Below are 27,613 nucleotides of genomic sequence, written 5' to 3'. Positions count from 1 at the left end.
TTAAAAACATGTTGGTTTCCACAAACTCCTCTTATAATAAGGACAAATTTAATGTTATTAAATATAAGCAGCATGAGTTCATAAGAATAGACGTGTGTGTGTGTGTGTGTGTGTGTGTGTGTGTGTGTGTGTGTGTGTGTGTGTGTGTGTGTGTGTGTGTGTGTGTGTGTGTGTGTGTGTGTGTGTGTGTGTGTGTGTGTAAAAGATGGCGAGTGCTTTTTCTTAGAAAGTGCAAAAATGAATAAAATTATCAGCATGTCAGAAAATGTGAGCATCAAAATACAGTCTTCATTTTTTAGAGGTTTGCTGGGAGCTCTTTAGATGAGGGGACAAATCTGTAATGGATGTCCTGGTCTGTCAATCTGTGTGTGTGTGTGTGTGTGTGTCTCCCTCTCTCTCTCTCTCTCTCTCTCTCTCTCTCTCTCTCTCTCTCACACACACACACACACACACACACACACACACACACACACACACACACACACACACACACACACACACACACACACACACACACACACACACACACACACACACACACACACACACACAGTATTCATGCCTGCCTGCAGCATGTGTCTTTCTACCAACTGTGCCCCTCTGTTATTTTTTTTGGGGGGTGGGGTGGGGGTTGGTGTTGGGGGGGTGGGGGTGTACTGGGAGTGGGGGCTGGCTTGTGAGCAACTTTGGATTGGTGGAGAGCAAAGCTGCACATTGTTACATCATCTCCACAACAACACTAAACACATTTGACATCGACTGGCTCTCCACTAATCACCTCCCTGGACTATATCAACCCCGGTCCTGCAGTCCGGAGGTGTCGGTCCGTACTGCCAGCTACATCCACTCACCCACAACCTGTCGTCAGTGCTACCAGCCGTCCGTCCCCGTCCCTGTTCTGACGAGTTGTCGTGGACCACACACTTCATCCTGCCTGCTACCCTGTGTCGGACCTCGGGAGACCACACAGTGAACCTGCTCCTAGCCCTCGTTATGCCCGCCCGCTCTGTTTGGGTCCAGTCCAGCCACACATCATAACACTGACAGAAATCTGAAGGCTTGATAGGGACCAACGGCCAACAGATGACGAGGTGGATGACCTCATGACAACAATATTTGTTCAGCCTCTTAGTTCACTCTGGGTTAACGACACGACAGATCTATCAGCGGCTTCCTCTTTTCAGTTTTCAGTGAGGCCATCCTCCCTCCACATTGGACCTACTGCAACACCCCCCCCCCCACCCCGAGCTGCCTGCCTTGCTCTCAACTTCCTTCCTGTCATTAGTGATGGTGCCAACTTCCTCATCTTTGCTTCCTGCCAACTGCAACTCTACTTTTACCTTTGCACTCTTGAGACGAATGACTCTTCAATACCTCGCTACCTTACTGAGGCAGCGAGGAACCTCCAACCACTTTCTAATATATGCATTGATTGGTCTCTCCAGCCTTTCTAACTTAGAAAGTGAACATTCAAACAGTATACTGTCAACATGCACATTACCTCTGGGAGCTTTTCTGGATGTCCTGACTTCTCTATTCTTTCTTCAGCGACGTCCTTCCATCGAGGGAATTTCTTCCCCACCTTCAAATAAAGCAAATCCTTTCAACTTTCCTTTCACCAGCGAGATGCTGCTTTATTTACTCGGCTTAATCTGTAACTTAAACCACTTTGGGTTCTCATTTTATTTCTCGAACTAACATCATGTCATCCATTTATGCTCTACATGGAGGGAGGCGCCCACTGAGCCAGATACGTTCTCTAAATCTGAAAACACTACATGTAAGTGTCTCTTCTTGAATCTGATGCCATATTACACAGTAGGGAGGTAACCTGCCCGTCTCTGTGACAGAAAGCCTTTCTTTTCTACATTCAGGAGACATATCAGTCACAACTGACTTGATTCTACTGACTCTTTCTTTTGGGAATACGTCTTCCCCTGCTCTACGCCCTGGATATCGCTTGGTTTTGTTTTCCATATTACTCTAAAGAGCCATCAGAAGAATATAAGGTGCACTTTTACCCGGGACCTCCTTTGGTCCGGGGGCTGATGAAGCCTTTGCGTGCCTGACAACTGCCTGTACTTCACTCCACATTAGTGGTCTGACTTTCAGTTTCGTCTCTCATCCGATAGTGGCAAATCTGACGGCCTTATTCCTCTCTTCCCTTGATACTGTTAGCTGTCCACTTCTTTACTGATTAAAATACCCCCTAAAAACCTTTTCCTTTCTCTCCCTTTTCTAAATTTGTAACCTCTTACTGCGACACCTCACTTCCCTTTCTTTCCTTCTGTCACCTTCCTTCTCTGCTTCTTTCGTCGCTCCTTTCCTCTCTCTTTCTTTCTGTCTCCTGGATTGCCTTTTGAACCGGAGCCTTTCTTTTCCTCAGTACCCTGAATCTATCAGCACCACACTGGTCAATAACATCTAATTCTGCTGTCCCTTTCATTTTGTAGAAGCTCCCTTCACAACAATTATAACATTGGGACTCTAGATATATTCTTCCTCCTGAGCTCTGTCAGATTGATTAGGAAGCACGACGCTGTTCAGGTCTCTGAAGAAGTTCTCTGTGGTTGGAGTCTGGGTTTTGGCCGAGCCACTTAAAGGCCGACTCCAGGCGAGCTGTGACACATCTTGAATTCACAGTGGCTTCCGTTTAGTTGCTCTATTATGACGGCCTAATTAATGGAGGGCTGCTAAGATGGGTGTTCTTTCAGCCGGTTCTCTGTGGAGGACTTCTGCGACAGCGACCGCTCGCCTCTCTAACCGAGGCGCTCCATGTCTGGTTACTCAGTTTGGACTTCCAGTCAACTCTTAGAAGATTGTTCCAAACATCTTTATTTTTACCAAAACGTCTGCACTTTGTCTTATTATCATTTTTATCAAGTGTAGACTGATGACGACAAAAAAATAAAAAATAAAATAAATACTATTTTTATCCACGTAAGGCGAAATCTTCAATATATGTGTCACATGGACGTGCACTGAAATTAAACAAATTAAAAAGTGGACTAATTCATTGTTAATATCGTTTGAGTCTATCAGCTGTGCAACCTGAAATTAGGAATGACCACAATTTCAACAAAAGAAAATTAGGCAAAGTGATATCAAATCATTTTATAATATTGAAAATTAATGTCACATAGCCACAAACACAAACAGCTTTGAGCCATTGAGACACTGTTCTCTGATTGTGCCATGAACGGTTTGTCACAGAACAACCGTGCCCATTACAAACCCACAAACAAGCATTTTCAAACACCCCATCAGACTGTCATCGGGGGTGCTTCCACCCACATGTCATTCAGCTTTTACATTCAACACTGTGCTCTGCCAAAACAATTATGGCTGCAAAGCAAACAGGAAATAGCCGACTGCTTGTGCAGGGCCTCACATGATGCCTCTCGGATACGCTAATTAGGGCTGAGCTGTGTGCTGCCATAGAGTTACTGAAAAGGAGCAACAAACAAAAACAAGAGAGGACATTGTCATCATGGGAATAGTCGTCTGGGACTTGGGCTCCTAAACCTCTCTTGATCAAGGCACAATTTCCTGTCCTATGTTGAAATACACTCGATCCAAATAACAAGGAGGAACTGCATATTTGCACTTGAGGAGATTTGAAGAGTGTCTGTTTGATTTCTTTGCGATTATTAAGTTTACTTCAATTTAAGCTTGCATTAATTGTCTCATTTAACGCTCTTCTTGTCCTGATGAAGCTTCCATCCTCTCTTGGTTTGTCAGGGCAGAACACACGGAGAGAAGAAATCAAATATCTGCCAGCTGATGATACATACTCAAAGCATGCCTTCATTTTTTTCATGCTATCAATTCCTTATGGACATAACAAAGTGAGTGCAAATATTTTCAAATATTTTTTCCAGCCACAACATTGTTACAATGATGTATTTTACAACCTGAACAGATCTTAGAAGTATTTTACCAAATTTGCCCAACATTGATAACATACCGTGAGTGGTGTTTTTTTTCCCAGTCTTACATTTCTAAAACGTGAAGAGGCTTCAGCGAGGAGCTCTAAACTCAACTGTTGCTGCAAAAAAATACATTTCAAGCCACCAATTTCTTTCAAAAAATTTGGGGCCACATTTGAATCTTCCTGAGGCCACGGTTGGCTCCTGTTCCATATTTTGCCATGCTTAAGACTGATCACTGCCACTCCTTCGCTCAGGTGCGAAGCAGCACGATGAGGTATGAATAGTTGTGTAAATCTTTTTTTTTTTTTTTTTTTTTTTTTGGTTTCTGTTAAGAGTTTTTTAAATTTTTTTATTTTCATGTGTTTCTTTACATTTTCGTGTATTGAGGCTTATTTTCCATCAAAAGCAATAATCTTGTCACAACATTGAGATTTAAATAGGCTATGGCAGATTTATACATTACAGGATGAGCCCTGGTCTGTAGTCAGATTCATGTCCAGATCAGGATGCAGGTGTGACTTTTTCTTTTGTTTGGACCCAGATCAGGAACGAATGTCCAGCTTAGCAAGTGAAACAGCCCAAACAACTGCAGAGAGCAGGACTCAGTTTCATTCACTTTAGTTCAGCTAACTAAAACCTTCTGAAATACTTTCACCAAAGTGGAAATAATATGTGAACAGACCTGTTTTCATGGCAGAATCTTTGACTCTGGTTGGGAAAGAGCAGGTTTTGTATTACAGATGGCTGCTTTCCACTTAGTAGGACCTCCTGCGTTTGTGCATGCTGGGTAACTTTCATGGCTTACTGTGGACACGTAATAAAACTGAGACATCATTCATGCACTTGTACATTACCGACTGCGAGTCAAAATGTTTGCTATGAAAAACAGATATTGTGCCATAGAAATAATACTATACGTATATAATATGAGTCTTAAGGGACTGCATGGAGATCATTGGTACGGGAATGGGGGTCGTTTTATGGTGAAAAGAAATGTATATTAATGATGGGATACAAAAAAATACAAATCTATTCCATTAAAATGTCAGGGTAAATGAATGTATGTTTCTGGCACACCGTCTTAAATAGTGTATGTTTAGTCTCTTTGAGTCAATTGTAAGTGAAGTTTTACCAATACTATGATGATATTCTGAGATTTACTATTTTCATGGGAAGGTGTTAAATGCTTTGTTTCTTAATCAAGTCTGGGGTCCATATACATTTTTAAGAATGCTGTGAAATGCCTTGTTGATAATCTTTGGTGAAAACATGAGGTCCGACTCATCACCAATGACTTTAGTTCTGTCCCAAAGAAAAGTAAATGTTTAAATTGTGCCACTTTTAAGTGTTTCTGTAGTAAACAAAAAATCTGTTGTTCTGAGAGGTAAATAAGAAATGAAACATAACGTTCAACCTCTGTTCCTACACCAGTAAAATCCGTGCAGTCCTTAAAAACAAAACAAAAAAAAGAAATGAAACTTGAAATAAGTTTTCGTTTTTGTAGGACTTTAGCACCATTGGTCTTTACACAGTATGAGAGCGGGAACAGATGTCAGACTGGAGTTAGATCTGAGCAATGCATGCTGGGAGTTGTTCACATGTCATACAGGTTATCCTAAAAGTGAGAACAGAAGTTAAAGAAGCTTTGCTGCAGGTTACGACGAACTGTCCTTTAAAACCTACAACACCTTCAACGATATGAGTGTTCGTGAGTTTGTGTGTAGAAATGCTAAGTGCTAACATGTTCGGGCAGATTCATTGTGTTATAATTATTGTTACAGCTTATCATCGGCCAAAAGCGATGCGCCCCGAGTCTGAATAGATGTAAACTCCATGAACACATTACAAGCTTGTTAGCTGATTGTGTTGAGTTAAATACAACTAAAAGCTCCATGTCTGGAGAACACTATGATGCTCAATGCTCCATTAAGACATTTTTAAGGCTGAAAAAGAAACGTCCCGCGGTCCAATTTCAGAGTCTCAGCTCATCTCAAGCAGAGGACCGGACAAAAAAAAGGCGGGAAACAAGAACCCCAAACGAAGATTTCAAAATTAAATTCTTGTTTTGTAATTTCTGAAAAATCTAAAGTATTAATCCAAAACATTGCCAAATTAAAAGTTTGTACTTAGAAGAATGCAACTCTCCAATATTTAGATAGCAACACACATTAAAGCGCTAGCACACACAGCTACTAGCATTCGACGGCTCTGGTGCCAAAACTCTCAGAAGAAGTGTGTCATGTGACCAATGGGCCAAATCCTGGATGTTAATGTGGATGTAATGTGACTCATGCAGACTCCTTTTCCCCCGTCAGCTCAACTAAAGGTGAATTTGACCCTGACTTCTGGGTGATGTTTGAGCACTAGCTACCACTGCACCAACAACGGTCTGAAAGTGCATATACAGCCATGTTCTCACAGTAAAGCATCAACACACAGACAGACATCGACTTACCAAGAAAATCAGATGCAAATTAACAGCAACATAAAAGAATACCAAAAACAAAGTCACTTCATCCCTTGCTTTTACAACAGTCAAAGTTTTCAGTCTTTACACCACAAGTCTTTAATAAACATACTATATTAAAAAAGAAAAAGGACTCATCAGTAGCAGTCAGTCAAATGATCCGGGTTTTAACCCCACCGGCAAACTCATCTGCCCGAGAAGAAGTAGAACAACGAACACTTGGTGCACAACGAAAGCAACATCAACAACATCAAAAACAACATCGTGTGGGACTTCACACCGTGTCTTTAATCGTACAATTTCAGTATTTTACATTCCACATGTGGACATATTCCTGCAGGGATTGTCGTCTTTCTCCACCACAGAGTGCTAGTATGAGTTGGGGTAAAGGTTTTCCAGTGAGGGTGGGGAGAGGAAGGAGGTGCACACTGAGAGGACAGTGACATGAAGAGAGACAGGAGGTTAAAGAGGAGGAGACAGAGAGGATGCTGACTCCGATGTTTCCCTGGGCGAGTAATAAAAGCTGAACTGCTTCAGAGTGGTTGTGAAGTGCTTTGTGCCATGCTGAGCTCAGCATCAAGTTCACATTATAGATTATTGTAAATGTAACATAAACTTTAACTTTAGTCTCAGAGACCGAGAGAAGAAAACACAATTCTACGGTCGTATGCTGCGGAGAAGACGGACACTTCGAGGTTTGTTCTCCAGCTTGGCTGGGAAGTGTAGAAAGTGAAACGTGGTGGTGACGCAGAGTTTAGCTCGGGAAGTTCTGAATGGCCGAAAGCAACGCTGCTTTATTAGCACGGGATAAAATGGTTTTGGTTCTCTGGCACTCACAACTGGAGGCTTTTCACGCTCCACTCCGTCGGCTCCGTGTACCTCGACTCAGGCCACTCAACTAGAGTTTAGATCTTTGTCGTAGGAAAAGAAGGATGTTTTTCTTTAATGGAGGTTATGAAGCCACGAAGAAGAACTCCGAGTCACCAGTTTGTTGCAGCAACTTTGAGTCGTCACGCGGAAAACGTGCTCTTGTGCGCCTGGATGCCTCATCTCTATGACATCCAAGGTCACAAAGACATCAAGGGAATGTACTGTTTTCATGTAGTCAGCTAAAAATGTCAGTATTAACAGATGAGATTGAAGCAGCTGTCTGAACATAGCAGAGGGGTGACGTCGATGTCCAGGTGAAATGGCTCGTTTTGGGAGAGGAGGACGGTTGCTGTCTCTCTGCTATGCTGGTGCAACTGATCATGGCTGAAGGCAGTGTGCTCTGTGGTGCTGGTGTGTTCTTGTTCAGAGGACAGAGAGAGGATTTCTCCACTGATCATTTGGCTGAGAAAGAGAGAGAGAGAGAGCGAGAGAGAGAAAAGAGACAGAGAGGCCGTGCTGCCAGCTCCAATCTGAATCACAAATCACAGCTGACCTCGTCCTCGCGCTCTCAAAGCCCAGCAGGAAGAGATGGAGAGCTGACGTGATCCAGAGGAAGGTGAGCTGGGAAGGTTTGTTGGTAATCACAAGTCAAATAAGTATTGTAATGTTTTATGTGAGCTGAAAACGGCATAAATATTTTAATCCAAGTCAGTGAACTGACCTCTGACACTCGGTGCTACACGATTGGTCAGATGGATTCTTGATCTGATTGGAGCTGGCGGCATTAATTCAGCCGAGGATGGCTCTAATGCCACATATAATAACTGTAACATTCCTACAGTATGTGTATATATATCTATATATATATACATATATATATAGATATATATATATCTATAAATATATGCTTCTTATGCTGTACAGTGTATATTTGTGTTAGCGGCCTCTGTGAGGCACACCGACCCGTCTGAATTACGAAGCCAGCAGTTCCTCGTCGGAGCCATGAACCGGTTGCAGCTTGGCTTTCGTTCACAGTGATAGAGAGCAGGAGTACGAACACAGCAGGCCGAGAGGCGGCGGCCGTGAGCCTGTACAGCTCGATCATCCTATTGCTGTGTGTGTGTGTGTGTGTGTGTGTGTGTGTGTGTGTGTGTGTATCCCTGTATAATCAGCACGTTCTATTTAAATACCCTGCAACAGTAGTAACACTGAGTGGCTGACGGCCGTGTCGCAGTCCTGGTTGGTCGCAGCAGGTCATCGGGAGGTGAGATGACACCGGACCGTGTGTGTCGCTGTGTGTCTGAGAGAATACTGTTCAGACTGCTACAGGAGAGGGAGAGATGTGGAGGGGGAGGAGGGGGAGAGGGAGGGGGAGGGGCTACTAAGGAGTACAGACATAGTGGTTTTAGTGCAACAGAAAAAAACCTGATAATTATTCGTAGTGGATGGCAGTTTGGGGTATGGTTGGTGGGGATCAGCAGTGTTCAATCATTCATACTGTAAGTTTCTGGGATAGGCCGCTCGCTCAGAAACCTCCTTTTAATAGCGAGTCCATTTCTGCTGCGACAGTGAGGGAACGATCTGGCCGTGCGTTTTTAGAGTCCACGTGAACGTGCTGCTGGCTCGCTGCTCGGCCCGAGTCACATCGACCACCGCCGCTCCCCTCACCTCCGCCAGCAGGAAACCACATCCACAGGTGAATACTGCTGCTTGTTTACCTCCCACTCACCACCCACCACAGGCTGTTAGCCTGACCCGATGGGGCCAAAATGGCTTCAACTGGAGTCTCAGCTTCCAGCGGTGGTCGTCCCACGACAGTTTCCTTTAAGTTCACTCGGCACACGGTACAATCACATGTTCAGCCCCGCCCTCGTCAGCTCAGCTTCTGACACAAAAACACATCGGATCGACTCTTGGTCCCACGTGGTGCGTGACAAGAATAAAAAAAGGGAGTCTGCCATGTCAGCTGTCAAAATGTGTGTGTGTGTGTGTGTGTGTGTGTGTGTGTGTGTGTGTGTGTGTGTGTGTGTGTGTGTGTGTGTGTGTGTGTGTGTGTGTGTGTGTGTGTGTGTGTGTGTGTGTGTGTGTGTGTTGCAGACAGAGGGGCACCGAGATGAGAGGTGAGGTAGAATCTGTCGGTTTCGAGCGGGATTTAAAACAGGTACAGGTGACGGACGAGGTCTGCAGAGGTCAGTGCCCCCCCACCCGCCCCCCCCGTGCATGAACCAATCAAGAGGTGGAGCTGTGAAGGATTTAGGAGGAGGAAGAGACGAGCAACACGACAACTGAGGTAATACGTCAGGGTGTGTGTGATTAGTGTGTGATGTGTGTGTGTGTGTGTGTGTGAGGTAATAAAAACAGGAGGTATGTATTGGAGAGTTATTCAAGCTATATATAAATATAAGCAGATGTAGGCTATAGTTAGTATAATAACAATATGAATATCTTTTTTCTAATATAAAACAGGATGCTTTGAACAAAAAGGTGCTTTGTATGAACTTATTAAATAAGAAATTAGGCCCATAATGTCTCTGACTGTCTACTTTAAGCACAATAAGGGTTCGTGGCAAACTCAACAAAGCCACAACAGAAATCTGAAATGAAGAGTTGTTACAGCTGCCCACTTGAACATTTTTGGCCACTTGATAAATGCAAGTCCAATATTTTAGACTTGTTTAGCTCACGTTTTGTTCTTCACCAAAACCTCAGAGGGAAATATAGCTCTTTAGATGCTAAACTCTAAAGTTCTGGCTAAACTTGTCTGTGCTACGTATACATTTAGTTTCAAAGCGGTAAAAAAGAGCTGCTGCTGCTATCAACGCTGTGAGAGTGGGTGAAAACCTGAGAGTACTGTAGAACCGAGGGGGAACTCTGTTATGTTCAGCCCGTTTGTTAAGTAGTTGTAAACACTAAGGTAGAATTAAATACTGAAGAAAGCCAGATTCTGACCTTATGAAAAGATATTCTAATTTATCTTTGGGGTAGATTTAATAACAACTTAATGTAACAGCTGCTTAAGTATATCACTCAAAGGCCATGTTGGGAAAAATATTTATCTGCTTTATTGCTGAGAGTTTAGTGAGAAAATTAATATAATTTCTATATTTTTCGGTCAGAAGCTAGAAACAGAAGAAATTAGCTGAGTTTACCACGACAGAAAGAAAGAAAGAGAAAACGGCTGCATGACTTCAAACATGACCAGATATTACAATGCTGGGCTGACAAATACTGTGAAATTCAAAACCCATGAAAGCACAGCATGTCGTCTTTACAACGGTCAGAATAAACTGTTTCCTCGCGTTTCCAGTCTTCCAGCTGTATTCTCTTATTTCCCACCAGGCATAGAAGTGGTAAACTTCTCATCTAACTGTCAAGAAGAAAGAAAATAAATATATTTCCTACAATAGTCAACTATGCATTAACTTTGAGCAAGAAATCTGCATTTACTGTACAAATATGTGCATCATATCTTTCTTTCTGGAAGCCAACAGACTGCTGTAACTACACAAAGCATCGAGATGTTCATGACATCTAATAATACCTATACCTATAATACCTATGTTTTCTGACGGCAGTTATGAGACATATGTGAGCATAAATAATACATTATAGATAAAGGCTTCATCCAAAGTGTTCCCGCTGCATTGTGGGTAACTGAGGTCTGCATGGCTCTATGTTTCCTTATCAAACTACCACAATAGAGAGGAAACACATCTTACAAGGTATGAGGTAATATCGTGTGTGTGTGTTTGTGCATGTACGTTGTGTGTGTGTGTGTGTGTGTGTGTGTGTGTGTGTGTGTGTGTGTGTGTGTGTGTGTGTGTGTGTACGTGAGACGGAGAGAGACAGCAGGTGAGGGAGGTAGAGAACGAGATGTCGAGGTGGGAGTGGGTGTTTAGAGGGGGGTGGGGTGGTCTGAAGAGCTAATGTTCAGGTCCCAGAGATATAAAACAAAACAAAAAAAACCAGACGACAGGTGGGGGTGCAGCTAACCGAGCCCCTCGGTTTGCGTGAGTCACAGGAGCCGTGCAGCTGTTTGTCCGTACAGGTGGTGATCGGTGGTTGCATATAAATATATTGTACTTTTATGGCAGGGTGTTTTAAATATGTGAGTATCTATGTGAATGTGTGTGTGTGCACCTCTCGGGATGACAGAAAGCGCTGTGCGTCTCTGTGGGGATGTTGGTGTGTGTTTGCTGGTGGCAGGCGGTGGGTCTTGAGTGTTTTGACAAAATAAAAAAAGGGGTTAAAAAATAAAAAGTTTACAGGACACGCTCTCACTGAGGAAGAACAAAAATCTCCTCTTGTTCATCACCCACACTTTCTCTTCTACCGAAGCCGCCCCGGATGTATCGTTCTAGGGGCAGTCGCCTAAAGTCACACTTCCTGGTCCTCGAAGACCTCCAGGAAGAGCGGCGGAAAGAGTTCGTTGGGACACTCCACCTTCATGTGGAGGAAGCGGCTGGCGTGGCACGCCCCGATCATGCGCAGGTCCGTCACCTTCATCAGCAGCTTGGGCCAAAAGTGGGGAATGTTGTGTTTGCGGTAGTTGATGTAGTGTTCGAACGCCAGCAGGTAGGCCTCCTGGCACTGCTCGATCTTCTCCACGCTGGTCAGCCCCGAACGGTCTGGGGCGAGAAGGAGGAGGGGAAACATGACGTCACGTTCATGCAACATTTTCATATCAGACTGAAGTAACTTTACACACCGTTGGATCGCTGAATGTGAAGTAAAATACTGTATTGTTCCCCATCCAGGAGCTACGATGACCTCGCCTGGCTGTCGCTCCTATTAGCATTTGTGCAGCCACTCTGAAGGGCGGACCAATCAGCGAGCAGTGTCGGTGGTTAACCGCGCTTGTCCCGCCCCTCCTTCACTGTGATTGGACGGTGAGTGACAGTGACGAGCACAGCGTTAATATTTCTCAACTCTCAGTGAACAGATTAAAAAAACGCTGCATGTTCAGCGCAGAATAAATGCTCAGCACCTCGTCAAGCTGCTGCCGGGAGTGTCGGACGGTTTCGCCGCATGCTGATTGGTTAAAAGTAACCACGAGGTCTCCGCCCAGTAGGATGGAGCGACAGCAAACGCTTCTCTGTGGAGTGCGTTCAGACCCAGATACTCACTCAGTAAACTGTGTCTGGTTCACACCAGGCTGATGATGACCTGCAAGATCTGAGCTTTCCTGAAGTTGGACTCACATGGACATAAACGTAAAAGGACTGCAGAGGTTTATAGGAAGAGAGTAGAAGGTATTCTTCCACTGTTGTTCAGTACAATCAGCATTCAGGATCCACAGGTTGTCTTACACACTGTCAGTACATCCACCCTGAGCGTCTCGGTGTTGTTGTTCACCTGCAACGGCTTTAACGACCGATTCGACGAGATTCGTCTCATTCAGGAAGAGGAATTTAGCAAAGACTCTCAGAGATTGATGATTGTGTTGTGACCATACTGTAGTTACAAAAAAAGAGTCTGGGTTGGATCAAACCATTCGTTTCTCTCTTTTCTAGAGTGTATTAAAATTAGGTCAAAGTAATTAAGTAAATGTGATCCGTTTAATGTCTGAGGATATAATCCACCAAACAGAAGAAGATCATAAAATGTTTTATCGTGACTGACTGAACAAAAGCTGAACCTGTGATTTATTAAACAATAATCAAAATATTAAAATTTTATATGTAGAATTGAACCGAAATGTGAGTCACGGTTTTATCAAACAACAAAGTGCTTCATTTTCACACCAAAACCTTCAAGTAGAATGACTTGACAGAAAACAATATATAAGGGTGGTCATAGGTTGAGCAGGTGAACCGATGTGAAGTGTAACTGAAAGGACACGTTGTGTTGCATCATAAAATATGTTGATGTAAAAAGGTCAAAGTGAATTCTGTGGAGCGGTGAAGTGATCTGAGCTCCGACGCAGCAGATCCTTCACGGCTTGGATTATTTATGACTCACTTATTAAATATTTGATTGTTTTTGTAAGAATCTTTTATTCTAAGCAGGAGAAAAGCTCTGGTGTAAAGAAGTGGAGAGAGAACAGGTAAAACAAAATGCTAAACTTGCAAACCTGGAGGAGTCACAACCCCTAAAGTAGCAGGAATATGTCAGCAAGGCGAAAATGACTTTAAGTATAAAAATCTTTACACTAACAGTCAGAATATGATCAATGATCTGTTCCTCACCTGAGCTCATCAGCAGCACGGACTGCATCAGCGCCACCTCCGTGTCATCCAGGTTAAACTGCGCCAGACTCTTGCCCAGATCAAAGATGGCGTCCGACACCACGCCCAGCCCGCCGTTCTTCAGCTGCTCGCGCTTCACGGCCATCTCGCCGTTCAGCGTCAGCGTCTCGCTTTCGGGGTCGTAGCGTACGGCAGCGCGCAGCGACATGATCTCCATACAGCATCCCTTCAACAAGATGATCTGGTCTTCACAAGGCAGCTAGGAAACAAAGTGTGAAGTCATCAGGGGATCATGTGACAGGAACAAAAATAGTGCAAAGATTAGTTCATGTCTTGGATCTCTATGCTGTCCTTTTCTCTCTCTGCTCTCCTCTCATCCCGACCGGTGGAGGCAGATGCTCCGCCCACCTCTGAGCCTGGTTCTGTTAACAGATGCTCCGCCCACCTCTGATCCCGGTTCTGTTAACAGATGCTCCGCCCCCCTCTGAGCCCGGTTCTGTTAACAGATGCTCCGCCCACCTCTGATCCCGGTTCTGTTAACAGATGCTCCGCCCCCCTCTGAGCCCGGTTCTGTTAACAGATGCTCCGCCCCCCTCTGACCCTGGTTCTGTTAACAGATGTTCTCCACCTCTGATCCTGGTTCTGTTGGAGGTTTCTTCCTGTTAAAGGGAGGTTTTCTTCCCTCTGTTGGAGGTTTTTCTCCCTTAAAGAGGAGTTTTTTCCTCCTAGCTTATGTGGGAATTGTTGAATTGTTGACTTGTTGGGTTTCTCTGTATAATATTGTAAACTCTTGCTGTAAGGACTTTAATGTGTTACATGCCATGAAATAATCTGTGTTGTGATTTGGCGCTATATACATCAAATAAAATTGAATTAGTCCAGAATCATGTGTTTTATAAAATGAATGAATGAATGAACAACTTTGTTATTAGAAACACCTTGAAGCTTTGAAGCCGCACGATGAATGAACTAAATGTGGAACTGTTTGCTGATGAATTCACTTTAAAAGCTTTTTAAAGTAATATGTCAGTGTTTTGTTTACAGTGTGTCTGTTGAGAAATCCTGCTAATCTAGATTCTAATATTAATTATGTATTAAACGAATGTTTAGGACTCGTTTTGCTGCATCAATAACTTTTGAAACTTCTGGAGCATGGATTTATATTATACAGTCATACCTGTAAAACATCCCAAATCATCAGACAATGTGGTGGAGCTGTTGATACTGAGGAAGTTTACTGGAGCAGGTTTGAAAGGGTTCACCTTGAATTAATCATGTCAAAGACTTAAATAAATGTAGTTACTCTCTGTTGCTAAATAATCAAACGAGATGTTGGCTTGTTAATTGGCTCTGATTGGCTCAATGATTAAAGCCTCGGTGTTTACAGGATTAAGAACTGAACGAGCCGGTTGTCTGTGGCGACGTTCCTGAGAAAAATCATGAGCAGCACAAAGTGATGCGGTTTTCCATCAGCCAGCAGACGTCGTTCTGCCGGAGAGGGAAGGCGGAGCTGACTGACATCACAGAGGTTAATCTGTCTGATCTCTGGGAGCTGAAGTCTGACATCACAGTTGCAGGTACCGCTCATTGCTGCGGGTGCCATTAAAGAAATGAAACGGAGGACGTAATTTTAAAATGTGCAGGAGGGTGTGGAGTATCTTCTTCCTCCCCATCACTGTCTCAAAAAATATAAGGCTTATAATTTCCTATTCACAGAAAGTCCCCCGTCATGCTTTATGTAACTGGGCAGCCGTTACAATATACATGACGAGTGCACTCAGGGAGCTGATACTCGCTCACAGGTCGTCTGCATAGACAGCACAGTAATATCACTGAGTGCTGAGTCATCATCTCATCTACAGAGGAAGAGAGACGGGGATGTTTATTTGGTGTAATTCCAGCTGACAAGCAACAGGACAAAGGCTGCAGACAGGAAGTGCCCAATCAAAAGAACTCATCGAGGTTCAATTCTTAAACAAGCTTGGTAGTGTGTGTCGACAGTTCACTGTATTTACTGTTTGCTCTCAGATATTAGACACAGCTGTCAGTGAAGAGGCTTCTTATGTGTGTCAGTCTGAATCCACTTCTCACTGTAAAGTCCCTTTGTGTGTTTATTACGTAGGAAATTATGAATGAACGACTTGTGACTTGTTCAAGGGGAGTTTAAATATTGACAATAAGATAATCATTTAAAGCACTTATGATAGCATTTTTCCATATCTTCAGAATTTTTACAAACTAAACCAAATTAATTATTCAATTAATGGATATATAATCAGCTGATTATTTCCATAATGAAAATGATCTGTAGTTGCAGCTGGATAGAAAACAGTTCAAAAGGAGCTCCACCAACTCCAACAGTGAAATCCTCCTTTACATTTACGCAGTTTATGTTTTTAAAAGGGAGACATACTTTGAAAAAAAAGTTTACTATTTTACAATAAAGCATTTGTTTTAAAAAACAAAAAACAAAAAACAACAACAAAAAAAACCAACATCAGACTTTAGTTTTATAGAAATCATTTTAACGAATAAAAATCTGAATTTTCTTTTTTGGACCGTTTTCATACCGTCACACACACACACACACACACACACACACACACACACACACACACACACACACACACACACACACACACACACACACACACACACACACACACACACACACACACACACACACACACACACACACACACACACACACCACCTACCTCTGAAAACATGGGTAATTTCTTGGCAAAGTCGACGACACGAGTGATGGCGGGCGTCATGATCTTGGTGAACTCGCTGAAGGCTTCCAGGTCCACTTTATCTACGTCTGAGGTGGGCGCCATCGGACCCTGGCCGATGTCATCCGGCTACAAACAAAACAAAAACAAATGGAACTGAAGAATCACACGTGTAACGGAAACTCTGCAGGAATAATTACTGGATGAAGACACTGAACTCTGGTTGAACACTGAACTTGTGAGCTGACCTCTGAATCCCTTTTTTTTTTTATATGAAATTCCCTACATATTACGGCGTCAGCTCTTTTTTTTTTTTTTTTTTACAAAAAAGTTACATGAACCGGTCATAACTGCCGATGAAACTGACTGGTGAAAGAAAAGCATTACATTTTAATGACATGGCTCAGATTCACATGAAGATTCACATGGCAACAGTCTGGAAGCAATTTAAATGCCAGTGGTCTATAAAAACACAGCACAGATAGGAGACAGGGTGCAGAGCAAATTATCAAGACATCATGTGAGTTGAATGAGTAGAGCCATGTAGCAGAACATTGGGACTCGTGCTCGTATAAGGTTGTAGTGACAGAAGCATAATGTATGAATATCTGTATATAGAACACAACACAAATACTCGTATACAGTAAATAAAATGTGGTCAACATGCAGCGGCGCTTTGAATCAGAGCCACATGACTGCAGTCAGACGCAATGCTGCCAACAGAATCATGTTCACGCCACTGATCTCCATCCTGTTTACACAAAACCAGAACAAGAGCCACAACAGAGAGGGAACAGCTCCCGGCAGGGACAGACTTTCTGAATCACTGGAGGGAAACACGAGGTCCATTAGTGGATATTATGAACCAGGACCAAGACCAAAAAAAACAAAAAAACCAGCAGTATAATCTATAAAATCCTGTCCTGACATTTAGCAGTGTACATTGTTTTTTATTGACTGCAATTGATCAAAATTAATGGCTTTTCTGGCTGCTGTCGATGATGTGTTCAGTGTCATCATGCAGCACAGTCTCTGACGTGAATCACACTGAATATGTCACTGATATTGACTTTCATGTAAAAGATTTCTACTCATTATTACGTAACGATGCTCTGCTGAAAGGCTCTGTGCAAAATAAAACTGGAACAGTACCAGGAACTTTCGTTTCTGTTTCCAGCTGGATCCCTGGGCGTTGGTGTGCCGGTGGGCCTCCGTCACCATCCGGATCAGGTCCCACTCCGCCGTGTCTGGCTCGGGCCTGACCTGCAGCGTCCGCACCATCTCCTCCCTCTTCCTCTTCTCTCGGTTCTCCTCGATCAGACGCCGCTTGGCCACTCGCTTGTTATCGTCCAACACCACTGACGGGAGGGGGAGGGGGAGAGGGGAAGAGGGTGAGTCAAAGCAGTGGAGGCTACAGGAACATTTCCTCTCTTTCCTTCTTTCTAGCTTGCTGTAGGGGCCATTAATGTCTTGACCAAATTTGGCCCTAATCCACTCATTGGACATTTTACCTCACGGGGGCGCTAGAAGGAAAGTCAGAGGATCATTTGGTCATTTGAATACGTCCTCTGGGGGAACTGTGGCAGACCTTCATGCTAGCAGGGTTTCCAGACTATAATCACAGCAAAGACTGACGCTGTGAGCAAAAGTCAATCGGTTTGTTGGATATTTATGAAGTTACGTTCCTGATTGGCCTCCACTGCAACAAACTGGAGCTCAGAAAGATAAAGGACCCCTGCTGCTCTAGTAAATCATTTTAAGAAAAGAAGTGTGCAGTGTGCTGGAAGTGAAACCCAGATGTTCTGAATTTGAGTTTTCACCAAAATATCCTGAGGAAAGGAAACCATTTCCTTTATCCACAGGAGCAGATGTACCGCTGTTCATCTAATCCCCAACACGAAACCATGATGATGATGATGATGATGATGATGAGTGTATGTGTGTGTATTCTGTTATCCATTTGTTATGTTTTAAACCTGCCTCTTCCTTCTGAAGCACTTTGTTCTTCCTCTCTCTGGCCTCGTGGTAAATCTGGATGTAAACACTAGTCATGTTGAGAATTGATGAGATGAGAAGAACTCACAGTCCATGGCCATGCCCACCGAGATGCACTTCTTAAAGCGGCACAGCTGACACTGGTTGCGGGTGATCTTGTCGATGATGCAGCAGCCTTCATATTTACAGGAATATGATGGATGGAGGTTCTTCTGAATGGTTCTGCGGAAGAAACCCTGAAGGGGAAAGAAAATGGAACGATAAGACAAAACATAAGAAAAGATACATTTAATAAAAGGACTAAAAGGAAATGTGCATAACTATATTACTTTAAAATGTCATCCACAAATTGAATGTTCTTTTTCTCTGATGAGCATAAAACGAGCGCATTAAATCGGGCGACACGAGGCCGGATCCAGTCTTCCAAGATTGGTTAAGGAATGAAGTGATGCGTGACTGAACATCTCCAATGAACCGCTTGTACACCAGACAGTGAGGAAACAGTCTCTCTGGAACCACACTGCACAAATAGATTTTAAAGACCTCATCCAAGGCAAGGAAATATTGAGGAGGAAGGCAGAAAAATGTGCTCTGCTCTATTTTAAAAAAACTGGTCCCTCCTCTATTTCTCCTTGTTCCAAGCCATAAAATCTGCAATGTAATACTATAATATCAGAACAATAAATCACTTGTATTTGATTTTGATTTTATACACTTTATTGATCCCCGAGGGGAAATGTCTTCACTACAGCAGGGGGGCTCTCAGGGGGGAGCTGCTGCAGCAGGCTGCCACTAGCGCGGCGCCAGGTAACCTGACCTGAGGTGCATGTTTTTGGATGATGGGAGGAAGCCGGAGAACCCGGAGAGAACCCACGCAAGCACAGGGAGAACATGCAAACTCCGTACAGAAAGGCCCAGGACCGGATTTGAACCCGGAACCTTTTTTGCTGTGAGGTGACAGTGCTAACCACTGCACCACCGTGCCGCCATTTTTGTGTATTTCCTGAAGGAGTTGACTTCGGCCAGTTAACACTACTGCTGGATTTCAGGGAGCCTTATTTCCTGTGTGGGTCTGGCAGTATGACACACAGATGAACTGGCTGCAGCGTCGCACCAACCACTGCAGCGTCGCACCAACCACTGCGGCGTCGCACCAACCACTGCGGCGTCGCACCTACCACTGCGGCGTCGCACCTACCACTGCGGCGTCGCACCAACCACTGCGGCGTCGCACCAACCACTGCGGCGTCGCACCAACCACTGCGGCGTCGCACCAACCACTGCAGCGTCGCACCAACCACTGCAGAGTCGCACCAACCACTGCAGCGTCGCACCAACCACTGCAGCGTCGCACCAACCACTGCAGAGTCGCACCAACCACTGCAGCGTCGCACCAACCACTGCAGCGTCGCACCAACCACTGCAGCGTCGCACCAACCACTGCAGCGTCGCACCAACCACTGCAGCGCACCAACCACTGCAGCACCTACCACTGCAGCGTCGCACCAACCACTGCAGCGTCGCACCAACCACTGCAGAGTCGCACCAACCACTGCAGCGTCGCACCAACCACTGCAGCGTCGCACCAACCACTGCAGCGTCGCACCTACCACTGCAGCGTCTCACCAACCACTGCAGCGTCGCACCAACCACTGCAGCGTCGCACCAACCACTGCAGCGTCGCACCAACCACTGCAGCGTCGCACCAACCACTGCAGCGTCGCACCAACCACTGCAGCGTCGCACCTACCACTGCAGCGTCGCACCAACCACTGCAGCGTCGCACCAACCACTGCAGCGTCGCACCAACCACTGCAGCGTCGCACCTACCACTGCAGCGTCGCACCAACCACTGCAGAGTCGCACCAACCACTGCAGCGTCGCACCAACCACTGCAGCGTCGCACCAACCACTGCAGCGTCGCACCTACCACTGCAGCGTCTCACCAACCACTGCAGCGTCGCACCAACCACTGCAGCGTCGCACCTACCACTGCAGCGTCGCACCAACCACTGCAGCGTCGCACCAACCACTGCAGCGTCGCACCAACCACTGCAGCGTCGCACCTACCACTGCAGCGTCGCACCAACCACTGCAGCGTCGCACCAACCACTGCAGCGTCGCACCTACCAGTGCAGCGTCGCACCAACCACTGCAGCGTCGCACCCGACATCACGGAGCTGCTGCAAATAAGTAAAGCTCCAGTTCACTTCATCAAAACTGGATCAAACACAAACTCTGCTGTCTCTTCTGTATTTGTTTACTCCAGTTTTTAAGACTGTACCGTTAGTTTAGTATTTTGTAGCTTATTCTTCACTGCCGGCATTTTTTCAGTGCACACACATATTACTGGGAGAAAGCTCAGTGTGATTTTACAACTTCTACACAGCTGTTTGCAATTAAATCTGAACAGTGAGCTCCTCGATTCTTGCCATGAAACTTTGAGCAAAGCTCAGCTAACTGGTTACTGGCTTCTAAATTCAAACAGACATGCGAGTGATGTCGATTGTCAAGTCTAATCGTATTTTCGGAGAGCGAAACATTTTCTGAAAACATTCTTCATGCTTCTGAACACCATAAAACAGCTGTTAGAAGCGGTTAGCTCAATTAAGCGGTGTGTGAAGTTCACTTTCAGTTAAACCTACAAAGTGTGTTCACAGGGGCACCAAATGTGTTTCTATTTAAAGATGATAATAGTCCCCCACAAATGAAGTATTATGACTCACATTAAGATTTTATTAAGAATAGAAACTGCATATATTTTCATCTTCAGTGGGAACACATGGAGCTGAGTGTCAGGCCAGTCGCAGACTGAGACCTTGTCGATCTCCTTTTCTTTGTGGGATTTGTTTACAATAAAAAAATAAATATGGAATAATGGCAATTTTTTCATTTAAATAGTAAAATCGGACTATTTGAAACAATCCTGCTCAGTCACATGAGGATAGTTAACAACCTTCACTCGTGTCGGATCGAGAGACCAGGAGGCTATTTTTATTGAAATTATGAGAATGACTGTCAGCAGTTAGCATGGTTCAAAGGTCACACACCGATACTCAAATTATGGAAACACTACAGGGATTGTTGGCAGCTACCTAGCTGCTGTCGGCTATTCAGTTATCTTTGCCGAATTCACAGTATGCATGAAGTAATTCTATCTTCACTGCAAACCTCCTGCTGACCGCGATACCAGCTCACTATCACAGTGATCAACATGAATACTGAAGCTGCACCAATGATCTCATCTTAATGAATCTAACAATGTAGTCTATGTCGATGTAAAAAAAGCCTCCAGCTCCATAGACTCCCATTCAACTTCTCTCATCAAATTCTCAGTCAATAAAATGTGTCCATCAGTTATCTCGGTGTTGTTAGCTAAAGTCACTCCTTCTTTTTAGTTTTCTGGAGGTCAACTATCGGTGGGCGGGACGTAGTATCATCAGGTTTCCAATCAGATCCACCACTGGCTCTTCCCCCAGGTTCTCCAAATATGGTCTCTGCCGGCTCCTGACATCCTTCCCACCGATAGCTGTAACCTGACTGCACCACAGGCCTGTCAATCAAACAGACACGCCCCCAAAAACAGGTCTTCTTGAATCTTCTTTTCTAATGAATGAAGGATTATTTTCAGATGGACCTCCAGAAAACTAATAAGAAGGAGTGACTTTAGCTAACAACACCGAGATAACTGATGGACACATTTTATTCACTTTGGATTTGATGAGAGAAGTTGAATGGGAGTCTATGGAGCCGGAGGCTTTTTGGAGCCGACCTCTAGTGGCACTCGATGGTATTGCAGCTGAAGACACTTCTGCATCGGAACCATTTTACAGACCTGGAAGTTATGTCCAGTTGTATATCCAGTGGTTGCCATTTGAGTTTGACACAGCGAAACCAAACTGACATCTGACGCTGAACTTTTGAATTTTTTTTGCTTCAGTTGAAATACTTCATTAAACAAAAGGTGATCATGGTAAACCGGCAAAATTCATTGAAGTGAGTACAAAAGGTTGAATTGATTAATCAGGACAGAAAAATTCAATTAGCTACAACTATACATTAAACTGAGCAAAGCTTCAACCAGACAGACTTCAGTTTTATATTGTGGTTCTGTCCTACTGGTACTTTTCAACTTGCATCTAATGCAGCTGACTGTGGCTGTTTGAATCTCTTCATAGATCATTTTGCAGCTGTCAGAATTTGAAGTGGTTCCTCTTTGAGCGGATGTCAGGTGTTATTTCAGTGACAGATCGACTCCCTCTACCTCCTGTCACAGCCTTCACAGCTCATGACACTTGACAAACACTCCTTGATCTATTTTTTACACCTTTTCTCTCGTATTGTCTTTCGTTTTGAAGAAGGTTAAAAAAATAAAAAATGGATCACAGTTTAAGCTCTCTGTATTTGGAGTGATGCTTGTATTACAGCCTCATGCACACGGCTTCAACATGGGGACAAACCCTACGTTTGACAGCGCTGTCATCATCATTGTGGTGACGTGTTTTCACTCTCGTCTGCTTTGTTTTACAGACTAAGAAGTGACAGATGCTCTCCTGTACCTTGCACCCCTCGCAGGTGATGCAGCGGTAGTGGTACCCGGTGGCCTTGTCGCCACACACCACGCACGGCTCGTCCTTCTCCAGGTAGCTGGGGATGTACCCTGGGACAGAGGCGCTGAGAGCTACAGGAAGACAGGACGGGATGAGAGAGGGGTGAAGTGGGGGGGTGGGGGGTTATCACCTGAGACTGTGATACAGGATGGAGCAGATATAAGACCGTCCTGCACACACAGACCGGCTGAAGACGTCTACACTCAAACTCCCAGAACTCATCAAGCTTATTTATCATTCATCTGCTTATTTATGTCTCCTGAGGAGTTTCCTTGATCTCTTTAACACTTTAAACGCACTCTAATGTAATAAAATCTTTATCTGCAGCTCAATGCTGTCAAACTGATGTGCATATTAAATGCCACATAACAATAAAATTCCTCCATTCAAGTAAATCCATCCAGCAGTGTAATTGTTTAATTTATTTTGAATCTTCCATAATGCAGTACGTATCAGATTATGTGATATAAAGTCTCTGTACTGTGTTTTTCTCTCTTTTACTGTCACCTGCGTTTTATACAAGTTGTGTTATAAGTTGATTTCTCCTGGAAATATTCAAGATTTCTAAGAAATGAAAAGGTATAATGAGAACTGAGTTAATTTAATAAAGAATGAATCAGATGTAGATTAAATACTGCTGTGATCATAAATGTGATTAATCGTGATCACTAAAGAGCTGCTCTTCTTATTAACTTTACTGTATGAAAGCCGAGAGATACGTCATTATTCCTCATTAATATCAAAGAGCTGTTACTCCTATAGAGATGGAAATAGAGACATAATGATGAATAAAATCTGCGTTATGCTGTTTAAGATGTTTTCCCACATTTGGCTTTAAGAAGGGTTGAGAAATATAAATGAACTAGATGACATGTTGTGGTGATAAAGATCCTTTTCTGTGGAAAATAAGAAGTAATACTATGTAAAATATTACATTTACACATCACTGACCTTACCTTGTAAAGACCTTATATGTGATTTAAATCTTAAATAAAGGACTGAGCCGTCAGTGAAGTTTGATTGGCTGGAAAACTTTCTAAATGACCGTAAGGGATTTAAAAAGACGTTTTCTAACGCTATATTTTTGTTTACATCATTGTTGTTGTAAATTCATTCGAGATTTCTTTGTATTTAGCAGGAAGGATTTGTTACAACTGGACAAGTGAAAAGGTTCCAAATGATATTTAGGATTTTAAATTATAACCTGAACCTGATCAGTTCTGTCTACAGATTTCCCCGGGGAGCTAATTTGTGTTTAACAAATCCTCTGCAGGAAAATGGAAAATAATGAAGAAGAGATTATCATATTAATGATGAAGAGGACACCAGCGACAGCTCGGGGGAGCCACCTGTAGAGTGAGCAGATCCTCCCGCACAGCAAACCACGGAGCGCCTCGGGCTCGTTGGTTTGGAGGTGACACAAACGGAGAGGATGAATCCTTACCAGACATGCTCTTCATCGAACACTGGCTGTTCTTCCTCTTCCTCTTCGGCACATCTGGCCACCTGCAGGAGAGGATGGGCGGGGGAGGGGGGACAAATTATAGTTATTTAACATTGAATTCAACTGTTCACCACTTTACAAACTTAAATACTTTCTCCTTTTCACTCCACAGTGATGCATTGTTTTTGATTTATGTCTGAACATCATAAAAAAATGTAACTCTTGAAACACATCAAAATTAACAAGTCTGCATCCTTTTGTGTCATTTAAAAAAAAGAAGCTTCAAGAATCTGCTGCTTTACATTTATACAATTTGGAAAATAATAGACACAAAAGGCCTGAATGGAACTACAAATATAATGTGTAACACAATATGACGGGATTATTTTCAGATGGACCTCCAGAAAACTAATAAGAAGGAGTGACTTTAGCTAACAACACCGAGATAACTGATGGACACATTTTATTCACTTTGGATTTGATGAGAGAAGTTGAATGGGAGTCTATGGAGCCGGAGGCTTTTTGGAGCCGACCTCTAGTGGCACTCGCTGGTATTGCAGCTGAAGACACTTCTGCATCTGAACCATTTTACAGATCTGAAGCTACGAACACTTTTATATCCAGACTGTGGACTTTAATACATGTTTTCTTTTTTCATTTTAATCATGCATCTATTTAAAAATATAAGTAACGGTAATTTAGCTAACACACCTTGTGACTCAGAGGATCACACACACACACACACACACACACACACACACACACACACACACACACACACACACACACACACACACACACACACACACACACACACACACACACACACACACACCACTCCATGTTATAGATGATTCTCTATATTTCCTCCCTCTGCATGTGTTCTTCAGGGCAGATTTGGTGCTGGTGCTCTCTCTCTCTCTCTCTCTCTCTCTCTCTCTCTCTCTCTCTCTCTCTCTCGCTCTCTCTCCCTCCCTCACATTTTTTTTCCATCTATCCACATGTCTGGCTTTTTGGTCCAAACTCCTCCCACTCTCATTTCCCTTCTCTCCTCCAACCCCCTCCTCTCTCCCCCCCACGTGTCTCTCCCTTTCTCTCCCTCCCTCCCCCCCCTCCCTCTCCCTCTCTCTCCCTCCCACTCGGCCGACTCTCTGAGGCGAAGCTTCTTTCTCTGAACAGTACATTTCCTCCCTGAGGTTTTTCCCTCTCCTCCATCCCGACTCTCTCCTCTCCTTCCGACACTTTCATTAGCAGTATTATAACGCAGTTGTCCTCCATCCTTCCCCTCCCTCATTACACCCCCCCCCCCACCTAAAAAAACATAACAACAACAATAAAAAAAGAGAAACCCTCTGACCTCCCTATGTTCTTGCTGCTCTTCACGGTCGAGCAGACTTATTAAGTTTATTGCAGTGCACATGGTCGGGTCGGAACATGGTGAGAAACGCTGGGCTCTGCTTGTTGTTTGCTGTGAGCTGAACTACCAGAGCACAGAAACCCAAACGTACATATTATCTTTATATATCTGCATTCATTAAAAACTAATTATTCAATAAATATAATTTGAGTTCAACAGGTTCATCTCATGTTTCCACAACACGACGGAAACACTGAGATGTGGAGGATGGCGCTGAAAATGTCTTCTGGACGACAATTTGAGTGTCAAAGTCGACATACAATGAACTAAATATCACGACAATCTGAAGTTCAAAGCAACTACGAAGAGAGAAATGTGTAAAAGTAAAGCTGCATTCATCCATCTTGACCACCAGAAGGGATGCAGAGAGAACTGGAAACACAACATCTGACATCATATCAATTATTGGGCCACTACTTTCTCTATCTTTTTATTTCCAAGCACAACGCTCATGTCTTTGCTAGTTTCAGACCGACACTGTTGTCATTTTCCCGCCATGTTATTTAAAGAGAAAATGCACTTGAACCCAAATGAGCACGGCAGCAGTGTTGGTCGTAAAATGAGGTGATGTCAGGTGCATCGTAACCTTCAACAAAACCAAAATCTTCAGTCAATGAAGTGTTTTCTAAAAAGGGCACGTTATCAAAAGAAAAAGATAACGTCAAAACTGATCATTGTGAACATCGACGTGCACACGAGCAGATCTGTTTCTACTTCTTGGTAAATCTGTTGTAACAGCAGCCTGCTGAGGGCTTTTAAAGGCAACGGGAGATGACATGTTATTCCTAAAACACACCTGAGATCAATTAAGAGACTAAATTCAACCCTTTGAACCGTGCACTATATTCAGCAGATTATCGGTGTGTGAGCGTGATGGACTCAGATCAATGAAAGAGAGCTCATTGTTTTTACAGAGTTGCATTAGAGCAAATACACACATGATTTAATCCACCTGTAACACCTCTGTTCTTCATCTCTGATGATGGAATAAATAAAAACGTGATACCTGTCACATTTCACATTGTAACATTATCCATTATTGCTATTAAAGGTATAGTAACGAGTGAAGCTTTATATCCACGAAAGCGGAGTTTAACTCCATGATTACATAAAAAGTAATAAGTCTCCATCCTCAGGGAATCAGCTGAGTGATCAGAGGCTGGAAGATGCAGTGGTGGTGGTGGTGGGGGGGGGGGGGGGTGCTCTGATACCTAACTCATTGTTAAGTTAGTATGGTTTAAAGAATCCCTCTCATGCATTAACAACTAAAACCACCTCCCTTCCTCAAAGGGAAAATAAGTGAGGGGTTGGGTGACAGAAGCTTCAGCTCCACGTGAGCTTCATAAATCTCAACAATAACATCTATGAGAGGGACTTTCCACAATAATTGATTCTGCCAGAAGAATGACTGCAGAAATGTTTATGAAAAGCACTTCAAGAATCATGTGAATAATTTGATGTTTTATTTGAAAATTAATTTCATTAGATAAAATAATTGGCTACAATCATCATCACTTTTATAAAGTCAACAGTAATAAGAGCGACTGAAACTTTTTAACTGCACCCAACACATGCAGACATCCAAGACTTCATCTGGTGTGAACATGCGGTCCTTCGATGCCAGCAGCGAGCACACACCCACTAACAGATATCCACACACACACACACACACACACACACACACACACACACACACACACACACACACACACACACACACACACACACACACACACACACACACACACACACACACACACACACCAACCTGTTAATGCAGTACGGCTGTAAGATATGCATGGTGCTCCCTTTGCAGGAATATCTGAGGGGTAGAAAGTGACCAGCAGCTCTCTGCTGTCCCAACCTCCCGGGAGGAAACGTTTCCTACTCCGCTTCGCTCACAAGGAAACAGGACTGTGGACTTTGAATCCGGCTCCAGCAGCCTCCGCGCGCCC

General features: G+C 43.7%; 1 protein-coding gene across 3 annotated transcripts in view; it reads right to left on the bottom strand.

Annotated features, from left to right (window-relative positions):
* Positions 1–10,308: 10,308 nt before the first annotated feature.
* The window catches only part of LOC138627504 (thyroid hormone receptor alpha), a 92,548-nt gene continuing 75,243 nt past the window's right edge, over positions 10,309–27,613 (bottom strand). For 2 of the 3 annotated variants that reach the window (XM_069709887.1, XM_069709888.1), the window contains 7 exons: positions 24,242–24,303; positions 22,747–22,868; positions 18,276–18,423; positions 17,345–17,550; positions 16,175–16,321; positions 13,458–13,716; positions 10,309–11,897 (listed from right to left, as the gene is read on the bottom strand). In XM_069709887.1, the coding sequence (XP_069565988.1) occupies positions 11,647–11,897; positions 13,458–13,716; positions 16,175–16,321; positions 17,345–17,550; positions 18,276–18,423; positions 22,747–22,868; positions 24,242–24,303 (1,195 nt within the window). In that variant the 3' untranslated portion in view covers positions 10,309–11,646. Of the gene's footprint in view, positions 11,898–11,977; positions 12,146–13,457; positions 13,717–16,174; positions 16,322–17,344; positions 17,551–18,275; positions 18,424–22,746; positions 22,869–24,241; positions 24,304–27,613 lie in introns of all 3 variants that reach the window. The other variant, XR_011311392.1, reaches the window with a different exon arrangement.

This window comes from Brachyistius frenatus, unplaced genomic scaffold (genome assembly GCF_029030835.1).
Source record: "Brachyistius frenatus isolate BFR_SWC_R1_liver_20210118 unplaced genomic scaffold, ASM2903083v1 Contig_87, whole genome shotgun sequence".
Classification (NCBI taxonomy): domain Eukaryota; kingdom Metazoa; phylum Chordata; class Actinopteri; family Embiotocidae; genus Brachyistius; species Brachyistius frenatus.
Note: the sequence above shows the minus strand (reverse complement) of the source record. Positions and strands in the feature narration are given on the sequence as shown.